The following is a 23965-nucleotide window of genomic DNA, read 5'->3' as shown; positions in this document are numbered from 1 at the left end:
GTGTGTGTGTGTGTGTGTGTGTGTGTGTTTCTTTCAAACTGTATTGATGTCCAACTGCAGGAGGCTTTTCAAGAAGCAGAAATGACAGGACAAACCAATCAACAGAGGTTCAAAACTCCTTTGAAATAAGCTTTTATGTTTCGGTAATGACAGAAGTGGTAAATATTTACTAATATTAATAATTCATAAATAAACAGTCCTAGAGCATTTAGTAAAGATACACATAAAGTGTTAAAATCTGCTCGGTTTTTTTTAAAATAAACAATCCTCTTTAACATTTTTGGCCAAATGTTTTTCTGTATAATGAGATGAGTTATATATAGATAATTATAATGATAACGAGATGATTTTATACATAAAAACATGGAAAATTATTCAATTCAATTTTATTTGGATAGCGCTTTTAACAACAGATATCATCACCAAGCAACTTTACAGAAATATATAAATTCCGAATATAAATTTAAAATTTAAAAATTATTTAAATTTATCCCTAACGAGTAAAAATTATCAAAATAAGTCTCCATAACACAAGTCATGAGACTTTCAGGCCTAACTGTTCATGTTTTAAAGCAAACAACAGCAAATAAATGACTTTTATAATAATAAATGAAAAAAATCTGATCTGATCTTAATGAAATCATTATATTGCTCAAATTACCTTTTTAATTTTTTAATAATTACAAACTGACTGGAAGCAACTGCTGTGATGTTAAAAGTTTTTACTATTTTGTCATTTTTTTTTTTCTTTTTCAGGTTAATTATTTTTATTTATTAGTATAAATAAATGTTATTTTTGCAATATATATATATATATATATATATATATATATATATATATATATATATATATATATATATACACTATATTACCAAAAGTATTCGGTCACCTGCCTTGACTCACATATGAACTTAAGTGCCATCCCATTCCTAACCCATAGGGTTCAATATGATGTCGGTCCACCTTTTGCAGCTATTACAGCTTCAACTCTTCTGGGAAGGCTGTCCACAAGGTTGAGGAGTGTGTTTATAGGAATTTTTGACCATTCTTCCAAAAGCGCATTGGTGAGGTCACACACTGATGTTGGTCGAGAAGGCCTGGCTCTCAGTCTCCGCTCTAATTCATCCCAAAGGTGTTCTATCGGGTTCAGGTCAGGACTCTGTGCAGGCCAGTCAAGTTCCTCCACACCAGACTCTGTCATCCATGTCTTTATGGACCTTGCTTTGTGCACTGGTGCACAGTCGTGTTGGAAGAGGAAGGGGCCCGCTCCAAACTGTTCCCACAAGGTTGGGAGCATGGAATTGTCCAAAATGTTTTGGTATCCTGAAGCATTCAAAGTTCCTTTCACTGGAACTAAGGGGCCAAGCCCAACTCCTGAAAAACAACCCCACACCATAATTCCTCCTCCACCAAATTTCACACTCGGCACAATGCAGTCCGAAAGGTACCGTTCTCCTGGCAACCTCCAAACCCAGACTCGTCCATCAGATTGCCAGATGGAAAAGCGTGATTCATCACTCCAGAGAACGCGTCTCCACTGCTCTAGAGTCCAGTGGCGGCGTGCTTTACACCACTGCATCTGACGCTTTGCATTGCACTTGGTGATGTGTGGCTTGGATGCAGCTGCTCGGCCATGGAAACCCAATCCATGAAGCTCTCTGCGTACTGTACTTGGGCTAATCTGAAGGTCACATGAAGTTTGGAGCTCTGTAGCAACTGACTGTGAAGAAAGTCGACGACCTCTTTGCACTATGCGCTTCAGCATCCGCTGACCCCTCTCCGTCAGTTTCCGTGGCCTACCACTTCGTGGCTGAGTTGCTGTTGTTCCCAAACTCTTCCATTTTGTTATGATAAAGCTGACAGTTGACTGTGGAATATTTAGGAGCGAGGAAATTTCACGACTGGATTTGTTGCACAGGTGGCATCCTATGACAGTTCCACGCTGGAATTCACTGAGCTCCTGAGAGCGGCCCATTCTTTCACAAATGTTTGTAAAAACAGTCTGCATGCCTAAGTGCTTGATTTTATACACCTGTGGCCAGGCCAAGTGATTAGGACACCTGATTCTGATCATTTGGATGGGTGACCGAATACTTTTGGTAATATATATATATATATATATATATATATTTAAAATACATCATTAATTTCTTCATTAATAATAAACAAATGTACTACTATTTATAACAGTTTTTATGCAACACTATTGTACTGCTGGCAGTCTGTGAGCAAACCTTTTGACCGGGTCACATATCATGCAGAAATAAGAAACGTGATACAGTATTCTGTCACATCACCTACAGCTAATTTGGAGTAGTTTCAGCAGCTAAACAAAACATCATTCACACACGGCCGACATGCTCGGGAAAAGAAGTGGTTGGACATTTTCACTGTTAGTCAGCTGGCCTCTTTGTGTGAAAGAAGGCAGTTCATCATCATCTATCCAAGTCTAGCTCATGAGATTAGTCCATATATAGTTGTCTCCTACTACAATCATCCCCTCTCTCTCTCTCTCTCTCTCTCTCTCACTCTCTCACTCTCTCTGTCTCTCTCACTCTCTTGCTCTTTCTCTCTCTTGCTCTTTCTCTCTCTCGCTCTTTCTCTCTCTCGCTCTCTCTCTCTCTCTCGCTCTCTCTCTTGCTTTCTCTCTGAATCACACATGGCAGTATAAAGTCTGAAGTGTTGGCAGCTTTTACGTGTTAACACGTGTGAAACAACTTGTCAAAAGTCAGTAACAAATGAAGTGTCTTTCGAGGGAAAACACCAGTGTTAGGCTCTCTGTCACACTCTCACATGCAAACACACACACACACACACACACACACAGGCATTCTTCAATACACAGGGTGCTAACAAGATGCGCACACACACACACACACACACACACACACACACACACACACACACATATGCGCACACGCACACACACACACACACACACCTGCAAACCTGGAGCCGGCACGGCGTCGAGAAGGAGACACGAGCTCTTTGACAATCTGAAGAACCTGCATGGTCAACTGAAGGCGGAGTCAAAGGCTGAATATGGGGCGGAGTCAGCAGCAGAGGCAGGGCACATTGGGATGGGCAGAACAAAGGTCGCCCGTAGATCCCCGAGAGCCTCATTGCCATCATACAAAGACCGAGACATCACATCACACACACACACACACACACACACACACACACACACACACACACACACACACACACACACGTATGTACAGTCCAATCCTTAGTGTCAGTGGTTTTTCTTCGTATCATCCAATATTACATCCTCGTTGAGAGAAAAATCAGCTCTTCATTAAGTTCACACCCGCATGAATCCTGTCACACTTCAATAAAAATCAAAAAGAATGAGTGTCTCCAGGTCACGCTCGAGTCCTCCAGCCTGATTAGCGACCAGTAATTAGCGGCAATTAGCAGCAGTTCATCATAAACCAGTCCATTTGTGCAGCAGTTCAGCTTTAACGATGCAACAAGTCAGGGCTTGATGAAAAGCTCCTGCGTCCCGAGTGCGCGCTGCAGCTGAGTTCACCACTAAAGCACGCATACGCTCCGTTATCCCTCCATTCTCTCCATCCTTTCATCCTCGCACCGCTCCGTCCTCTGCGCTCTGATGTCTCCCGGCACACTGCTGCTCCGAGCCTGAGACCAGCTCCTTCTCTTCCTCTCCCTCCCTCTCTCTCTCTCTCTCTCTCTCTCTCTTATCTTACTCACTCACCCTGTCTCACTCCATCTCTTCTCCTCATTCCCTTCTCTCTCATCTCATTCACACACTCTTTCTCTCTCTCTCCCCATCTGTCTTTTCCCTCTCCTTATACCTCTCTATCATATCTCACTCACTTGCTTTCTCTTCCTCTCTCCTTTCTTCTAAATGGAGCAATGCTTCAAGTTTCCCTGTGCTCTCTCTCCTCATCCCATTCTCTCCCTCCTCTATATTCCCATCCTCTATTTATCCCTCTCTTTCTCCCTGTTTTTCTATCTCACTCACTTCACCATGCCTTTTGGCTTTAAATAAATAAATAAAGACAGACAAGAATGAGGAAAGAGAGAAAGTGAAAACGATAAGGTGGCAGAGAGAGAGAAAGAAAGAGGCATAAGGGGAAACAGAAAGAGAGAAGGATGAGGTGCTTTCTTTCTGATCGTCCCTCTCTTTCTACAGCTCCCCGTTGCTCTCTCTCTCACTCCTCACCCCCCACTCTGTCTTCTTATCTCTCTCTCTTTCTCACCTCCTTCAATAAACAGATGTATGTCAGTATTAGAGATGGAATTTCATGATTAGTTTGATGGATATCTGACCTACTTCCGCATATTTTAAAATCTCTCTCTCTCTCTTTCTCTCTCTCTTTCTCTCTCTCTTTCTCTCTCTCTGTTTTCACTGCCAAAGCAAGTACAAAAAATTGCAAATAATGCAAAACACCAGGAGAAATAAAAAGACAAAATAAAATACTAATAAATGAAAATAAACAAAAAAAAAAAGTTGCAAATGATGTACATAAATTAAGGACGATATAAAGGAACTAGATACAGAATAATTGAAAAAAAGGATCTCTCTCTCTCTCTCTCTCTCTCTCACACACACACACACACACTTATGAGAGCACACTGTCCCTGAAGATAATTGGTCACACTGAAAGGTAAAGTTAGAGAGGTAGATTGTGTGTGTGTGTGTGTGTGTGTGTGTGTGTGTGTGTGTGTGTGTGTGTAAGTCCATGTGCTATAATCAATCTCACTCTAATGGCCTTCATTCCCCTCCTCTCACAGTGTGACTCAGTACAAAACAACATCCTGCACCACTGCACCAAAAAAATAAACCTGCGTTACACAGCTGCTTTCTTCAGTAAACGGCTTTACTAAAGACATCACCTCTACACACTGTGTTAATAAAACACTGCCACAGCCACACTGAACTCTTCCTCACTCACAGTAACTGCAATGCGATTGCAGCGAAGCCACAAAGCAAATCCCGAGCAGCCGCATGAGTCGGAAACAACTGCTTATGCTCCTGATTTGATTTTATTCTTAAGGATCTAATGATATTCTGCCATAAACAAATCCTAAACAGCTACCAGCAGGCATCTACTGATCACAATATCTGCCTAACCTTTTATCGCAGGTTACAATACACCACATTTCTTTAACTTCCAGGATCGCCTGCAAGTACAGTGGTTTGCATAAGTATTCACCCCCTTGAACATTTTTCCATTTTGCAACGTGTAATAACCTGGAATTAAAATGGACTTAATTAGGATTATATGTCATCAGTTTACACAAAATAACCCGTAACATTGAAGAGAAGAGAAAAATCGATATCATTGGCAAAATTGTTTACAAATAAAAAAACGTTCTGATTGCATAAGTATTCACCCCCTTTGCTGTAAAACCCCTGAATTAGTCCTGATGCCATCAGAAGTCATGGAATTAGTTGAATGGAGAACATCTGTGTGCAATTAAAGTGTCGCATGATCTCAATAAAATACACCCGTTCCTGAAGCCTCATGAATACCAGTGACCTAACAAAAGTTCTTAAAGTAGCAGTCAGGGTCTATTTATAAAAATATCCCAAAAAGCACCCATTATTAAAAAGTGAAAAGAATACGGCACATCTGCAGCTCTGCAGGAGGCCGTCCACCAAAAGTCAGTGAGGGGGTAAGGAGTACATTAGTCAGAGAAATAACCAGAAAAGCAACTAAGAGGCTTAGATTGATTTTCCTGCATTTCAACATTATGAAATATTTTGTGTAAAAGCCAGAGAAGTCTGAAACTATATGCAGTTTTAACACTGTAAAATGTGGAACAGTTCAAGGGGTGTGAATACTTATGCAAGCCACTGCATCTACTACATCTAATAACATACAACAGGCTCCTATGATTTTGTCCAAAATAATTAAGAAATAAAACTGTTATAGGGGCTGTTATAGGAAAATAATTAATAACTGAGTGAAGTGATGTGACACAATGTTGATCAATTTCATATAACAGCGTTTTATTCTAACACTATCAGTTTATATATTAAAAAACATTATACTGTACTTTTATTCAGTTTATAGTTAATGTTGTGGAATGTCTGCAAAACAAATTAATTCCTCTTATCACTTACATTAAAGCAGCGATAAACAGTCTTTCCCTCACCAGCCTCTCTTTTTTTTCTCTCTCTCGATGTTCAATAGTTTAAAGTCTTCTGGTCAGTTTGCACTTTCCCTGCAAACTTAAAGGAGTCTCCTTTACGTCTGACTGTTACAAAGCACTGACACCGGAGACTCCTTCCAAAAATGCAAAATAAACATCTCCTCACAGAAAACTTCACCATATCAACACTTTTTAACTGGTGGTCCATGTGGATTATCCACCATATACATAACAGTGTAAGCTGTTACTACAGCAATGATAATGTATTAGAACAAGCGCATTAATATAAACACCTTCTGACTAATCAGATTTCAGAATTCAACAGTGCTGTGGTATAAGGAACCTTAAAATACGGCTAGTCTTATCCTAACACAGCCTCTTCATAGAAAAAAAAGAAAAAAAAAGAAAAAAACAGTAGGTATTTTGGTGTCCATAATAACAAAATACATTTAAAAAACATTAATCCTTTAATTATTTAATTAGTTATTTAAATCATTATATCAGCTTTCATTAATAATCTCTGACAACGTATTGAACACCATGACACTGGGTCATACGGTAGAAAAAAACAAAACAAATCTATATCTGTGGAGTAAATCTCACACACCAAAGCACGGCTCTGAGACAGGAGTTTGAAGGCCATACAAACACTACGCACTGCTTTGAAACACAGTCCAACTGATAAGAGCAAATAATTGGAAGATTTTCCACTCACTACTTCCTGGTTATCGCATTAAGATCATCCTTTGCCTTACCAGCCACTAAACGCAACAACATTTTTTGGAGTTGAAGTAAAGAAAACAACAACTGGAGTGGAAGATAATGAGGATGATGATGAAGATGAAGATGAAGAAGATCACCTGCTCATCTTAACCAGTGCAGGAGTCAACATTCTTTACTGAGACATGGATCTGGTGTTGACACAGGTCAAACACACCCAGGACAAGATCAATGTGTCTGTCTGGTGAGACATGAGACATTGACGACCAAGTGTTCTTCATCCCAACTTCTTCTTTACAGCTACAGGATCTGCTTTAAGAGAACATTTTCTCCCAGTACCTTAGGTAGGGGTATGCTCCAGAAGTGTCTTAATCTCCTCAAGCAATATCACAACTCTAACATTTTTTTTTATTTATTAAAGACCAACACCTTGTACTATTTTTATCCATTTCTAGTTATGTTTAATGTTGTGGAACATCCGCAAAGTTAGTTCCTGTTATCGCTTACATTACAACAGCTAGAAACAGTCATTTCCTTTTTCTCTCTGGAAGTAATTAAGACAAATATTGCAGCTTGTCATGTTACCAAGAAACTGCAAAGCCCTCTATCTCGAAGGTCAAAAAAAAAAAAAAAAAAAAACTCCACGCCCTTTATCTCCATTACGTCTGACTGGCTCCTTCCAAAAGTGATAAATAAACATTTCCTCACAGAAAATGTCACCATATCAACTATTACATGCTTTCTTAATCCATTTACTTTTATATTTAGATTAGATTATGTGAGTGTCCACCATACAAGACCTTATGTAAATTGTTACTATAGAAACATACCGTATTAGAATAAGTGCATTAATATAATCCTGTTACTACTGGAATCCTGGAACTACTGATAGAGCTGCTGTTATGGAAAACTGTTCAACACCTTCTGACCAATCAGAATGGAGAATTCAACAGCACTGTGAAATAACAAACAGAGATGGCACAATACCACTTTTTCTCTGCGCACACTGAAAAACTGAGAATCAGCCGATATCGATAACAAGATGTACAAGGAAAAAGACGTAGCTAAAAGAAAACTTACACAAAACTTAGTTTTTTTAACATCTCGTTAAACTCTTTCACACAAAATTCACTTACATTGCAAATATAAATAAATAACATAGTATAAATGTAATTAAATCATATTGTGGCTAATATAGTGGCTACTGCTGTGGCTACTGTTTTTATCACGTGACCTACTTTAATTTGCTTTATATTGTTACACTACAAAGCAATTCTCTGATTTTTCAGGCTATATTTGTCACAGGATTGATGAGAATTCTTTCTTGTTTTCCTCTAATATCCAATCATTTACTGATACTGATCCTGGGTATCAGATCAGTGCCATCTCTAATAATAGATATTACTGCTGTACCTTCAGTAGTGTAAAAATTGAATAATATTTGGTCCCTTTAACATTTGTAATACACAGTAATTCTGGTCCACTAATCTGATGGGACGAGCGGCGTTCCAAGAGTGCTTATATTTAGTATAACCGCACTGGGATGTTTCACTGTGTGCATCACTCCTCTTGTCTGTGTTCGCTATGTAAAAATTCCAGTTTAAGCAACGGTTAGCTGAAACTGTTACTACAGTAGAATTAGTGACATCAGCGAATACATTTTTCATGAACAACTTCTGACTTAAAATATGAAAGCTCGCCAGATGAAGATGAAAAGTTAGAAGCGAAGCCAATTTCACCGGATGCACCTTTAACAGGAGCGTACAAATCGACGTGAGCACAATGAGCAGCAAGCTAGCAAGCTAGCTGACAGGCTATCAGTGAGTGTGGCTCCTTCGGGATCTACTTCCATTAGCGGAGCAAAATTAAACAAAACCTTTTGGCCATATTGTGTCCCAAATGTCAGTTACGCGATATTAATTTCTTATTTATAGAACTGTTGTTTTTTCCTACAAGCGTTATGTGCCCGGAAGCTTAAAGCTACAATCTACAAGTTTTCAAATATAAACCAATTATAATTGAGCAATACAGCACTCGCAATCATGCCGTTATACTGAATATCGGCACGGCTGTGATTAGCTACGGCTCTCGCCCTGCGGCTTCGTGTCTACGGCAGAATCGCAGCCGTGCTGATATTCAGTATAAGCGCACTCTTGCTTTGTGATATCGTTTAATTAGAATTGGTTTATATTTGAAAGCTTGATAAAGGTTGTAGGGCACGTCAGTCTTGCACGAAAAGGCAAAGTCATCTGTGAGATTTTATGCACACAGAATCCTATTAATGACAAACCAGCTGTTAGGCGAGAAAGAGGAAGGGCAAAACACACTGATTAACGATGGGAAGCAGAAAGAGAGAAAGGATCTCAGAGGGAGGGAGGGAGGATGATAAGACATGGAAGTCCCTGCTGAGAAAATGAACACTCAGAAGCCTTTACCAAAATTATCCTTATCTACAAACAATGCTAAAATGTGAAATGTTCAGTATTCAGTAGACTCTTTCCTTGTATTCTTTCCTTCAGGCTGCCTACTGTTCTCTGTTATCATGAAATCGCCTTTTTCATCCTGGCTTCTCTTGCAAAGTCATTTGTCTTTAGTCTTATACAGGGATGAATAGAGATTTAGAAGATACAGGAGCTCTACTTGTTTCATGAGTGCCAATAAGAAAAGTACTGATTATCATCTTTATTATTCTCAAGGGGTTAACTAAATTAACTGGGTGGTGAGGTGGTAGGTGTTTAGTTTTACTTGCTTGACAGGTTTGGCATTAAGAATATGTCTTCTGATTCGCTTCTTGAAAAAAAACAACAACAACAAAAACAACAGCAGCAGCAACAATAAAATACATACTTGATACAATATACTACTTAATAGCATACTTATCAGAAAAAGTGTACTCGGATTCAGACCGCTTTCTCTATTTTGGTACACAGTGAATCTGTTCACTGTGCAGGGGAGAAATCGGACCTTAGATCAGGCAGTTTCAGACCCGGTAAGCAAGTGGGTTCCCATCTTAAACACAGAGATGAGGTATGAAAACCTGCAGCCACACAGCACCTTAACTCTGCCTTAAGCACAGCATCACGTCTGATAAATCCACAGTGAGAGCTGTTAATAAAGTGAGGCTGATCACTCCTCTTTCATAATGCATGATGGAGTGAGCCTCAGAGTTATGAGCTCGAGCATGTGTGTGTGTGTGAGTGAGAGAGAGAGAAGTCTGAAATTACAGCTGAATTAGAATTGATATTTGAGAAGCACAAAATGAATTTTTGTTCTTCATTGGTAATCTTTTTTTTTTTTGTTTTCTCCTGAAAGTGAGAAAGGGGGAGGAAGAGAGAGAGAGAGAAAGATAAAAATATAAATACAGTAGTTAGATAGGCAGAGAGATAGACAAATAGAAAGATTTACATTTATGGCATTTGGAAGATGCCCTTATCCAGAGCAACTTCCATTTATCTCTTTTACACTGAGCGCTTTGAGGGTTAAGGGCCTTGCTCATGGGCCCAGCAGTAGCCTGGCAGCGCTGGGAACTGAACTCACGACCTCACAACCAGAAGTCCAACATCTTAACCCCCGAGCTACCACTGACAACAGAGAAGAACACAATAGTAGAAAAAGGACTGCACAGTAGTACATTAACACTACAGCCCATACTTCTGAGTACATATTTACCCATAAACCTTAAACATGTGCATTAAATATAACCCAGCTTTCACTAAATAATCTGGTACCTTTCATTTATAAATATGGCCAAGAACCATCTACTTCAACGAGGAACTCAAATGAGTGCCAGGTTAACAGTTTTTTCCCAATCCACTGGTTATTTCTTGCTCAAATAATGAAGAAGCTTGTCAGGTAATGAATAGTCCATGATGTGTGACTGTCAGCTATCAGCGCATACCTGTCAATCAGCTAAATAAATGTTTTAGAGTAACTTTTAAGAAAATTGTTTATCATAAAAGAAATATTGGGAAGATATTAATGCAGGGGAAACTCTTACAAGACTAACACAACTGATGTTGAAAGTAGGGCTGTGCCATATCGTATCGTTCATGATAGATCAGTACAATTCCGCCACATGATAAGAATTTATCATCCCGCTATACTGACGTTATAGTTGATGACGTACAACGAGAACAATTTGGTGGAAGACGGAGATCCAACCCTAGACAAGGAAGAAGGAGCTTCCTCCGTAATATGGAAGTTGTTCAGATACAGAAGATCAGATGTGAATCAGACGGTGCTTAAGACTGTATGCTGAAGTGACTTGTGGCCAGAAACGTAGTGTTGAATGTTACTATTTTCATATCGTCATTTATATCATTACCACAAAAAAATATCATGAAATATCGTGATATAGTTTTAAGTGTATATCGCCCATCCCTATATATATCATATACACAGCCTATGGAATAGATAGCGAACTAGAAAACCTGTCTTTATTCCTGCCTGCTCTGCTCTTTCCTCTCTAAATATTCTTGCCAATCTTATTTGCTCCTGCTACTTTCTCTCCAAATGTTACTGAAGCCCATCAATGTCCCTCTTCTTTCTTTCTATTCTTTTTTATTTTTCAATTCAGAAACTAAGAAGTTGACCATTATTGTAGTAATTAGCTCTCCGCATGCATGAGGAGGCAGACCTGCATCACCCAGGCAACACACAGCACACACTGCTCAAAGGGACGGCTGTGAGGAGGCGTGGTTTCACAGTTTATTCTGACCAATAAGTCGCCTTGGTCGCAGTGAAGTCATTCCTCGTCTGTACGGCTATAAAACGTATCACGCTCCTCAACAAACCGGAGGACATTTACAGTCTTGGGGACACTGGGTAATTTATGAAGGCACTTACATTACTGTCCTGGGGATACAACTAAAAAATTTGTGTGTATTTCTGTGTCTGTGTGTGTGTGTGTGTGTGTGTGTGTGTGTGTGTGTGTGTGTTTGTGTGTGGAGTAGGGTCTCTATAGGGACTAAATGTTCCCACGGTGATAGCAGAGTAATTGTGGGAACTTGCACACTTTGTGGACACACACACACACAAAACAAGTTTGAGGGATTTGCATAGAATTATTTCACTGAAGTGAGACACAGCTGTTACGAACGTTATAATATATTATATTTTCGACCACATCTACTTTAGAGGTGTGCTGATATGAAGAATTCATGCACGCTGGACACCCAATCAAATTTTCTGTGTAAGAAATGTAGCCAGTCTACAGTAAACACTAAACCTATTACGATGTTGTGTGTTATTAAAGTGATGACACAGCGTTTATACATATTTCATATTCTGTGAATAATTGTTTATTGACTTAATGCAGATGTAATTCACAGACACAGAAATAACCTCAGCACCCGCTGCCCACCCCATCCAGTGGTAGACTTGTCCATTTAACAACACAATGTACGAGTTCTAATAACGAAATGATAGTTTGAAGAAGAAGAACAAGGTCTAGAAAGAGAAGAGTTGAATAAATGGAAGACAGAAGACAGCTTATGCTGGATTGGAGTACAGCGCACTGATCACACTGTCCACTCCAGATGAACACCAGTCAAACGCTTACAAAACTTCGAAAGAAAAGACTGCACAATATGAACTGATATGAACAGAAGAATGAATGATGTGGAAAACGTTGGTAGAAATCAGCAGAAACACTGCATATGTTTAATAAATCCACTGTAGCGTTTGAGGACAAGTCTAATAACGAATGTCTAAAGACACATCCAATCAGAGACAGTGGCGAGACAGTAGCGAGACAGTAGCTAGGGCAAGATGTCCAGTCCTTTCTTTGGCAGGAGAGAAATGATACCATGGTAGTATCTTGAAGGAAACTTATCCTTGCTTCAGTGAAAAATCTGACCTGGATGCTGTAGGTTTATACAAAAGAACCGTTGCTATCATTCCGACTGACCTGTGCTCATTCACAATGTTCTCATACTGAACATACTTTTACTTCTGAAGTTACTTTTGTTTGCCTTTACTCTTCTGCACCCATATACTGTAATGATTCACAATCCTACAAACCGGTTTCACCCAGAAGAGGATGGGATTCCTTTCGAGTCTGGTACCACTCAAGCTATCTTCCTCATGTCTTCTCAGGGAGTTTTTCCTTGCCACTGTCGCCTCTAGCTTGCTCTACAGAGATCTTTCACACCTATTAGTCTGTGAGTCAAGCTTGAATCAGAGTGAAATTCATACTTTCTGGTTCATTTGCTATTTCGTTTGGTTGGTTTTCTCAATGCATGTAATTAAACAAAACAAAACAAAAACAAACATTAAAAACATTGGCTAAGGGGCGTGACTTTCATTCAACATGCCTTTACTAAGTGCATGTAGAAATCATAAAAATTGCCAAAGCACGAAAAACACAAAGTCAGTGCTCAGTAAAGTACTACATTATTATATTAATATCTAGATCAAAACATTTTGTGCATTAAATCCAGCGTTTATTTTCTCTTTTTGTTCTTTAGTCCACATCTACAGAACACATCGCATTTCCGCAGCACAGCATGCCTGTCTTTTGGCTCAGTTTACGCCTCGGGGCTCTACACAAAACCGTCGTCAGTAACACAAAATGCACACTGTGTTTGGTTCACTTGGTGATTCACTTGGATCGATTCAGGAATGCTATACAAATAAAACCGACATGAATTGAAATTAAAGTTGCTGTTTCCGAATCAGTTAAGTGTAACAGATGAAGTGTTTCAAAAAAATCAAGAGCAGGCAGTGTGTAGTCAAAAGAGCAAAATGTTTCACTGATATGAAATGGATCTATACGAAGCAGTAATACTGGCAAACTTTTCATTGCTACAGAGCCTTAGGGAAGTTAGTGGCTTAGTCTGCTTCTATGAAAACAGTCATTTTGTTTTAGTCGTTGAATAAGAAACTCTTCTTCAAACCTGAGCAACTGGTTACATTCTTTCTTGATAATGCCAATTTTAGCGGCTGTGCAATCTGGGAAAAAAAAAACTCGGCTAATTAAATTTCTTTTTAAAGTTAGTAATTAGAAATAAGCAGGATTTCAGGGTCAGACATTTTATTCGAAAGGCTACGTTGAGCAAAGAGGCAAACAAAATGTAATTATTCCTACTGAATCCCTGCATTCCAAAGTATTCAGGGGTCATTAACCGAACCTTGACTAATCTTAATAAGCTCAATCAGTTTGTCTCTAAGCTGACTACAAAAGCCTTCATTTTGCAGAAGGTTCGGAATAAGGCGTCAGCAAAGAGTCTGTGGTGGCAGAGCAGCTAAACAGGTCTTCCAGATGTTGTAAAGACATGCTGTGATCAGATAAGCAGAGGGTTTGAGAAGAAGATTCACTCTCCACAGACGTATTTAATGTATAAGACATTACAGCTTTCATCTCTGCTCCCATCACTACCTCAAAGTCTGACGGAAAAAAGAAATCTTTTAGGGATTGCTAGAAGAGTGAACATAGAGAGAGAGGAGAGCTATTACATATACACTATTTTTTTTTGTGTCAGCCATGGTCCTAATGTGAACTATTCTGCCATCAGCATTCCTAACTACATTCCTGAATGCAGATGAGAACAAGCTTCCATACTAATATCAGCACTGCTTTGGTTTTACTATCCCGAGCATTATCCTCATCCTCACTATCCACACAACCTCACGGAATCTGGTATTGCATCCGTAGATCCTTCCATGAATTGAAGTCCAATACACTTCTACGTTTGTTGGGGCCATTTAATACATGAAATATTCCGACTTTAAATGTTAAGATCAGTCATGACTGTCAAAAGTTTGAACTGCTTTATATAGTAGGCCTAAATGAAAATTATCCACTTGTCCCTCTCATGCCCCAAAACCCCGGAACAATATTCCATATAGCCAGATACAACAGAAAATTCTGTATGCTTGTCTTTCCCATTCCTTTCCTGACTGATGTGAATGACCTCTATTGCTACGCAGTAGCTGAGAAGACATCAATAACAAACTCTGTTTGTATCAAGAAGATACTCCTGTTCTCTCCGGTCAGTTTCTGAATTGTGCGTGTGTCAGAAAAATTCACGTGGCCAATAATTAGGTACAGTGATCACATGGCAAATAAATAAATAAATAAAAATAAAGATCTTAGCAAGGGAAAAAACCTTGAATATGTACAAATTCATTTAAAATTTCTTATTATGGGATATTATAATGGAATATAAGTTTATCCAGCCTGTTTGTAGATGCTTTTTAATTAAAATTAAAATTAAAACAAGCTTTAAAATTTCTTATTATGGGATATTATAATCGAATATAAGATTAACTATATCTATATTTTTAATTAAAATTAAAATTAAAACAAGCTTTAAAATTTTTTATTCAATTGGGAGATCATTTTGGTTCTTTCTAAAGATAAACGAATAAAAATAAGAAAAAAAATTCCAACAGAACAAAACTATTTCAAGCTTTAAATTAGTTAAGATTTCTTGAAAGAGGTTTAATAATTACATATTTGATTGACTTTAGCCTTATAACAGGAAATACTAGACAAATCTGACTTTATTTAACATACTGCTATATGCAAGCTATAACTTGCTAAGCTGTGATTATTTATATTATATTATTATTTATATTATATAACGTGATAAGATGTGACCACTTGACTTTGATTTTTTTTTTCTTCATTGTCAGATTTGGGTGTTTTCGAACCCGCTGCCCTCCTGATACGTTACGTTTTCTACACAAAAATCAGCACAAAGTTACAAGATAAGAATAGACTAGTGAAAGAAGTGCTGTGACGTGGCGCTCTGTTAACACGCATGTGACCCCTGTGGTGCATCACGTGATGTGTGCAGTTAGAAACATGTTCTCTATTTTACTTTCTAGTCATACGATGTGAGAACTAAATACAGGTAGGAACTCTAAAGTTGTGAGAGTAAAGAAATTGCGGAATAACTTACCTAAAAAGGAGAAACTCGCATATCAGTGTGGCTGGAATCATGGCTCTAGGTCTTTCACTTTGTTCCTTTCTAGTATGAATGCATGGTCACTGTACTTGTGTGTGTGTGTGTGTGTGTGTGTGAGATGTATACACAAGGCACAGGTTCCACTTCTTTCCTTCCTGCTGTTTACTATGAAATGTAATCATACTCCTAAGTGACTTCCTTCCCTCGTTCATCCATCTTTCGCTCTTTCTATGCACAAACGCATATATACATATACACGTGCACACACACACACACACACACACCAGTGCCAAAGAAAATACACAGTCAGAAGAATTACCTACAAATTTAATGGGATCAAAGTTGTGTGTATGCTAATACAGAGTTGGCAAAAAAATACAGAGAACAGAAAAAAAAAAAAAAAAAAAAAAGAAGAGGAGGCCAATCTGTCAGAGAGAGAGAGAGAGAGAGAGAGAGAGAGAGAACATATTAGTTCTAATATCAGGTTCTAAACCTCTGAAATCGTACTCATAGCGCTGGGCGATATGACAGTAAATACAGTACATCTTTATGGTGATAAATTATGTCATGACACACTTTACTGAGATACCGCTTGTTTTATGAGATCATCTTGTTTTGAATAATTACAGTTTAAATGGAACTGAATGGACGCAGGTGATTTGATGTATATAATTTACTGAACTGTCATTTTTTTTAACAGATTTCTTTTTTCTTTTTTCCCCTTCACTTATTTAAGTATTAAATACAAATATGATCAAACTTAGTTTAACAATTCGTAATCTGTACAGTTTGAATGCAGCATTTTTTGCTGGCAAAATGTATGTTCAGCCTAGCTAACATTAAACAGAACATTAGAAGTATATATTTACATTGGTTAAGTATATTTATTATGGATGCTACCAAAATATTTCAGCCGAAAATGGTCCAAAAAACGGCTCTTTCGGTAATAGTGTTAAATAGCGTCTAACACTTTACAATTAATTTGAATGGTGATTAAACTTATAAGTTTTTAAATACCCTGCATTTAAAACATTCATTGAAATGAATTTGCAAATGGTGTTCTGATATACTGAGGAAGTCACTTCTTCATTCTCTGAAAGATGTATGCAAATTCACTAGTTATCATTGCAACCAGGAGATAAGCCAATACCAAATAAATGTGAAGGAGACTTGCACTTCAATCTGGTGCCATAGACACCAGAGGTATATACACTATACGGCCAAAAGTATGCAGATACCTGACCATCACACTCATATGCATCCAAACCAAACCCACGGGCATTAACACGGAGTTACTTCCCCCTTTGCTGCTGAAAAAACAATCATCCGAGCTTTCTTAAGCCGCTGCTTGTCTGTCAAGCTATCATGGATACGCTGCTATTAAACTAGCTAAGATGAGATCGTGAGCCAAGATGGATGCGAAGGTAATCTAAAGCATCCTATTTAGTTCAATTCTTTGGAAAAGCTCAAGCACACATATTTCATCAAAATTTGACGATACAATATCGATATCATGATAATGTCATGACACACTTTTCTGAAATATCACTGGCATCGTTAGTGTTTTTCTAACAATCACAAACTGCAAGTAGCTCATTTAAAATAAGCTGGGAGTTTGTTTAGTGATTTTAGGATTGAATCTTTTTCTGTTTGTTTTGTTTTTTAATAAAAGTATCAGTAGACAAACCTATACTGTGTTATTTGTCATAATGATACGATGATTTGGATTGATGCATTGATTCAAATGGAAATGACTGAAACGAATTGATCACAATCACAAATCAATAATTATCGATTAAAAAAAAATAGAATTCAATTTAACCAAATGAACAACAGCTGCCAGTGGGACTGATCACGATATTTTAAACCAAGTTTCATTTGTATAACGAGTCTGAAGTCGTAAACTTTAACTTGAATTGATCCATATATTTGTGTTGTCAAATACTGATCAAATAGTACAAGTACTCATGCCACTCCACTCGTAACTACTGTCTGTCTCCTATTCTGTGAACGTTGTGTGTGTATAGAGCTGCCAAATCAATCCACAGTCCGGAACGAGAAATTCCTATGTGTTCAAACAAGTGAGCAATGGCAAACCCCATCTCTAAACAAGCTCACAATCCATCCTTGATGCCGACGTAAGCATTTGTGCAAATGCATTCAACAACGTAACAGTTTCTTTTCCCCTCATCATAATTTTGAAAACACTGATTTTACCTGGCCTTCTCCAACATTTCATCATCTAAACACTAGCACCAGACACATGACAGCCCCAAAAAAATGGAATATTGAAAATTCAGCTTCTTTATTTCCTCCATGATCTCTTCCCTCCACATCTCTCCTTCTACCTAAGTGGCGTAAATCAGTCCATCAGGAGCAGGGTGACTCATCGCTGGGTAATTACTACACGCTCGTTAGGCCTTTCACCCTCCCACAGTTCAGAGCAGGGGGTAATCACGGTAATTACACACAAACACACACACACACACACAAAGCCGAATGGCAACAAAACAACAAAACACACACAAGAGAGTACTGTATCATTCAAACATGCAAACACACACACAAACAAAAAAAGAGTACACACATTGCACATTCTAATGAATATATCTACACACACACTCACACACATTAAAAAACAAAGTAAGACAAGAATAGTAATATTTTTTTCCCAGGTCTCCCATCAACCACACACACACACTTCCAAACTGTGTGTGCTGCGGTGATTTCACTTAAGGGCGGTGTGTTTGGTGCTGTTTTTGGTCTGTGTGCTGCAAGGCTATTTCAGTTCTACTTTAAAGAAGAGAGCCCTTTGGTGTAACTGTTATTAGAGAGAGAGAGATGGAAAGAGAGAGAGATGGAGGAAGAAAAGGGAGTGACAGAGAACAACTATTTGTTTGTGTGTTTGTTTTTTCATTCATGTGGCTTGCCTTGTGTTTGCGCTTATTGCTAGGTGTCTATTAGCGTTCAACCCGAATTATTTTCATAGGAATTATAATGTGCAATTCTTGGATAATGTTGATTCTCATTATAATATCTAGTAGTTAATATATGCGGAGAATCAGTACTGCATATAATGAGAATCAGTACTAGATCTCTGCTGTGGATGCTTCAGATCATCTTCACTCTGGAAGAGTCTGGAACAATGGCTTTCTTTTCAAGTCCCTTATTTTAGATGAATATGAAGGAGAATAGGCTGTGGTTGTGCAGTGGGTAGTGTTGCCACCTCACACCTCCAGGGTCCCCGGTTCAGTCCTGAGCTGGAGTTTTTCACGTGTTCTGCTCGTGTCTTCATGGGTTTCCTCTGTGTTCTCTGTTGTCCTTCCACCTCCCAAAACATGCCTTTAAGTAGACTAGCTACTCTAAATTGTTAGTACGTGTGAACGTGTGTGTGTATGGTGCCCTGCGTCGGACTGTGGTTCAATTCGGGGTGTATTCCTATCTCGTGTGTGTTCTCCGAGTCCACCACAACACTGACTAGGATGAAGTGGTCACTGAAGACGAATGAAGGAACACCTGTGTCCTTCTCAGAAAAGCCTATATAAAAGCCATCATCCATAATTCTGTCCACTTTTCAGTCAAACCCTAATATTAAAATGATCAAGACTCTTATACCGTATTTACATCCCAATACAGACACACTGACGTTGCTGCAGCCTTGTTAGTACACACACACACACACACACACACCACAAACCCAGACCTGCATGCACACTTCCAGATAGCAGTTTAAAGCTGACTACTTTCATTTGAGCCATATGTCCAAGCCAGTAGGAGACCTAACAGTGAGATGTGTGTGTGTGTGTGTGTGTGTGTGTGTGTGTATTCGTACTCACTCATACTGCGAGGCTGGTTTGTGGTAGACAGGTGAGCTCCAGGTGAGGCTGTTCATCCACAGATGTTATCCCCACTGCACTCATGACCTGCACGCAAGAGAGTCAGTGGTGACAAAAATCAACTCGAGGGCACAGAGTCAAAAAGGAATACACATGTACACACTCAGTGATCACAACCTCGCCACAGAGACGGGCATAGAGACGGGCAGACACACACAGACCTGGCTACCAGGAGACAACAGGCTGTGCCCCCACTGCATACAAAAAGTGGAAACAGAACTGTACTTCTTAACAACATGCCCTAATTATACACAAATGAGGGAAACATTTCTTTTCCCCACTTCACAACCTATGAAAAAGACTTCTGATGCCAAACAAGAACAAATTCCCTCAAATTTATTTTAAATTGTGTGTAAATGAATGTGAATCTGAATATAAAGGAATTTTATTTGCACAAAATAAAACACAACAGTGTGATGACACCTCAGTTTGGAAATGAGATACTGCCTCAAGCAGAGGAGTTTAAGTATCTCGGCGTCTTGTACACGAGTGAGGCTAGAGTGGAGCGGGAGACTGACAGACAGATCGGTGCAGCGTCAGCAGTTATGAGGACGTTGTACCAGTCTGTCATGGTGAAGAGAGAGCTGAGCCAAAAGGCGAAGCTATCAATTTACCGGTCAATCTACGCCCCAACCCTCACCTACGGTCACGAGCTTTGGGTAGTGACTGAAAGAATGAGGTCGCAGATACAAGCGGCAGAAATGAGCTTCCTTCACAGGGTGGCTGGCTCAGCCTTAGAGACAGGGTGAGGAGCTCAGACATTCAAGGAGAAGCTCAATGTAGAGTCGTTGCTCCTCTGCATGGAAAGGAGCCAGCTGAGGTGGCTAGGATGTCTCCTGGACGCCTCCCTGGGGAGGTGTTTCAGGCATGTCCAACTGGGAGAAGACCCTGGGGCAGACCAAGGACTAGATGGAGAGGTTATATCTCTGGCCTGGCCTGGGAGTGCCTGGGTATCCCCGTGGAGGAGCTAGAGGAGGTGGCTAGGGAGAAGGAGGACTGGGCATCTCTGCTTAGACTGCTGAAGAAGAAAATGGCCAAAGAAAATGGATGGATGGATGGATGGATGGCATTCTGCATTCACCAGTGCTGTGGTATAAAATAATATGTAGACATGGATGTCAAATTAGAAGAAAAAAAGACAGAATAATTGGGTGGAGAAACCAAGATGACTCCAGACAGGTGTACTGCAATGAGGCAATTAAGCTACCAACATCCTAGCACAAGCTGCCGCATGAACAAAAAATCCACACAGGTCCAGCTGACCTTGATTTTCGAGCTAAATGACTTTGAAAGAGGACTGATTATTGGAGCACAGATGGCAGGAGTCAGAAAGACTGCTTAACTGGCTGGTTTATCAACGGGAACCGTGCGTGGACATGATCAGACATGGTGTTTTTTTCCTTTAATCACTCGTCTGAATGTAATAACCACGCATTGCAAACAGACGAAAATACACAGGTTTTTCCCTACATAAGCAGTACATGTTTTCTGCAAAACACTCATTTAAAAATGATCAGCATCCCACAGTTAATATTTGGTGAAGGCTCCTGTGGGGAGAATAACAGCACCAAGCCTCTTCCTGTAAAGTCGAACAAGGTTGGAGACACTTGTAGAAGGACGTCAGGTTATTCCTCCATGCAGAATATTTAAAGAACACTGTGTGTGCTGATTAGTAGGGGTGAAATGATATGACGTACAGAATCATAATGCTTTCTGTCGTTCAGTAAGAGGCTTTCCATTCGATATATGAACAATATATTCAACAGAATGCATGGGCCATTCATCGCAAAACACAGCTTATATTGCATGAGGCGTGATAAACATTTAAACTTTTTCTCTGAAAAAGTACCTTCCTGTTTATCTCGAATCAAAAAAACAAAATTGGCTAAGCATCCTGTTTTTCACAATCTAATCCATTACCATATTATCATACTATAATACTATAATACTACCATAATACCAGTTTTTCAAAACAACAAATTAGGATAGATTTGAAGCGGTGGCGGGTTAAGTTTGGTTAAGGTGCAAAGAAAAATGTCTCTCCTTTTTCCAAATCCTCCGAGTCTCTGAGAGAGCCGTTCATGTGTCCTCCTCATTTTTGCTTAGCTCTTTTCTCTGCGTCACTCAAGACTCTTACAGCCCCTCACACTCAAAGCTATCATTATAGTACTGTGATGACCACTTTCTCTCTCTCACTCCCTCTCTTTCTCACTGTGTGTGTGTGTGTGTGTGTGTGTGTGTGTGTGTAATAAGGGTAATCAGAGCAGGACGGAAGGGGGCGACTGAGGGGAGTGTAAGGTAATAACAATAATAACAGTAACAATAGTGAATCTGCTGATACTCATGAGGGTCAAGCACGAGGACATGATAAACTGCAGCGAGAGAGAGAGAGAGGGAGAGAGAGAGAGGAAAAGGGAAAGAGAAGAAAACTGAATAGAGATAAAAGGAATAGGAGAAGGAGAAAACAGATAAAGGATGATATGTACAGGGGGAGGGGGAGAAACCAAGAGACTGACGATATAGAGAAAGAGAAAGAAGGCAAGATGGTTAAAAAGGAGAAAATGTTGGAGACAAAAAAGGAGAGAAGTAGAAAGAAAGACTGAAAGAGCAAGAGAGACTTACATTTGGGATTACCGACACCATATGTCTACCCGTGAGCTGACAAGGTCATCTTGGGATCTCAGACCCGTGTGTGTGTGTGTGTGTGTGTGTGTGTGTGTGTGTGTGTGGTCTACAGCTAGTAGGCACATGTGGCTCTGTCAAAATAAACCTAATACTTTTAAGATGTTCATAATATTTATGTCTGATGGAGAACACGGGGGGAAAAAAAAAAACTTTTTAGGTGCTTAAAACAGATCTATTAAAACTCATATTTCCCGAGCGTTTTAGTAAAACGAATTAAAATAGGCTGTGGCCCAGGAAGTAGCCCAGGAAAATATGATTTCTTTATTAGTTTATTGAATCTGATCGGAAGGTGTTTTTTCTATAACAGCAGCAACAGTGGCAGGTTTATATTCATGCACTCATAATTTTTAATCGTTTCTACAGTACCAACTCATTTAGAGGGACTTATATGGCAGATGATCTACATAATCTGAGCCCGTTAATCAACGGATAAACAATCCAGGTATTTAAGATAGAAATGCACACACTATATGGCCAAAAGTTTGTGCACACCTGACCATATGTGGTTCTTCCCCAAACTTTTGCCACAAAGTTGGAAACACACAATTGTATAGAATGTCTTTGTATGCTGTAGCATTACAGTTTCCTCTCACTGGACCTAAGAAGCCCAAACTTGTTCCAGCATGACAATGCTCCTGTGCACAAAGTGAGCTCCATGAAGACATGGTGTGTTAAGGTTGGAGTGAAAGAACATGAGCGTCCTGCACAGAGCTCAACCTCACTGAACAGCTTTCGGGATGAACTGGAACTCAGATCTCCTGGTCCCACGCCTCCTCAACCAACATCAGAGCCTGACCTCATTAATGCTCTTGTGGCTGAAAAATCCCCAAATCTAGTGGAAAGTCTTCCCAGAAGAGTGGAGCTTATTATAACAGCAAAGGGGGGCGAAATGTGGAATGAGGTTTCCATAAAGCACACATGAGTGTAATGGTCCGGTGTCAACAAGTCCAGGAAGGTCAGGTGTCCTCCAGGTTCTCCAGTTTTTTCCCAATTCCCAAAAACATACCAGTAGGTGGACTGCCCCAGGCGTGAATGAGTGTGTGAATGTGTGTGTTGCCCTGAGATGAACTGACATCCCATCCAGGGTGTATTCCTGCCCAGGGTTCCTGAAAAAGCCTTCACCTCTGCCAGGATCAAGCGGTTACTGAAAGTGAGTTGAAAGTGAATGAGTTTGACAACCTGAATGTGTACAACTGCCCACCCTGTCCTTGTGTATAGCACAAAGCCTCACATACACACACATGGAGGAAGTGATCGAGATCCTGCATGTCTCTTTCCTCATTCCACTATGCTGCTGGCACTGACCCTGAACTGAACCAGTCAGTGATATCAGAGTGTGTGTGTGTGTGTCACGTGAAAACGCAATACAAGCCTGTACTCGTACTATTACACACACCAGAAGTGCTTATTGTGCTGCCAGCCTTGATTCACACAAAGCTGTATTTTGCTCAAGGGTGTGTGTAGGTAACAACTCATCATTCTGTCCAGCTCTTCTGTCTAAAGATTTATCTTTCTTTTTAGAGCTGTGGTGTCAAACTGACACAGCCGGTAAGCATTTATACAATATATTCTTATATTGTTACACTCAACACACAAGATCAGAGCTGCGTTTTTTTTTTAAT

The 23965-nt window shown here is 39.4% G+C and overlaps 1 protein-coding gene across 4 annotated transcripts in view; it reads right to left on the bottom strand.

Moving 5' to 3' along the window:
- The window catches only part of usp6nl (USP6 N-terminal like), a 65839-nt gene that overhangs the window by 37484 nt on the left and 4390 nt on the right, over positions 1-23965 (bottom strand). For 2 of the 4 annotated variants that reach the window (XM_034313024.2, XM_026922853.3), the window contains exon 2: positions 19599-19685. Coding sequence is in view for 3 of the 4 variants with exons in the window: in XM_026922853.3 (XP_026778654.3) it covers positions 19599-19602 (4 nt within the window). In the remaining variant the exon portion in view is untranslated. Of the gene's footprint in view, positions 1-2942; positions 4009-19598; positions 19686-23965 lie in introns of those variants that run through there. The other 2 variants (XM_034313023.2, XM_034313022.2) reach the window with 2 other exon arrangements.

Source organism: Pangasianodon hypophthalmus, chromosome 18 (assembly GCF_027358585.1).
Source record: "Pangasianodon hypophthalmus isolate fPanHyp1 chromosome 18, fPanHyp1.pri, whole genome shotgun sequence".
Lineage (NCBI taxonomy): Eukaryota > Metazoa > Chordata > Actinopteri > Siluriformes > Pangasiidae > Pangasianodon > Pangasianodon hypophthalmus.
Note: the sequence above shows the minus strand (reverse complement) of the source record. Positions and strands in the feature narration are given on the sequence as shown.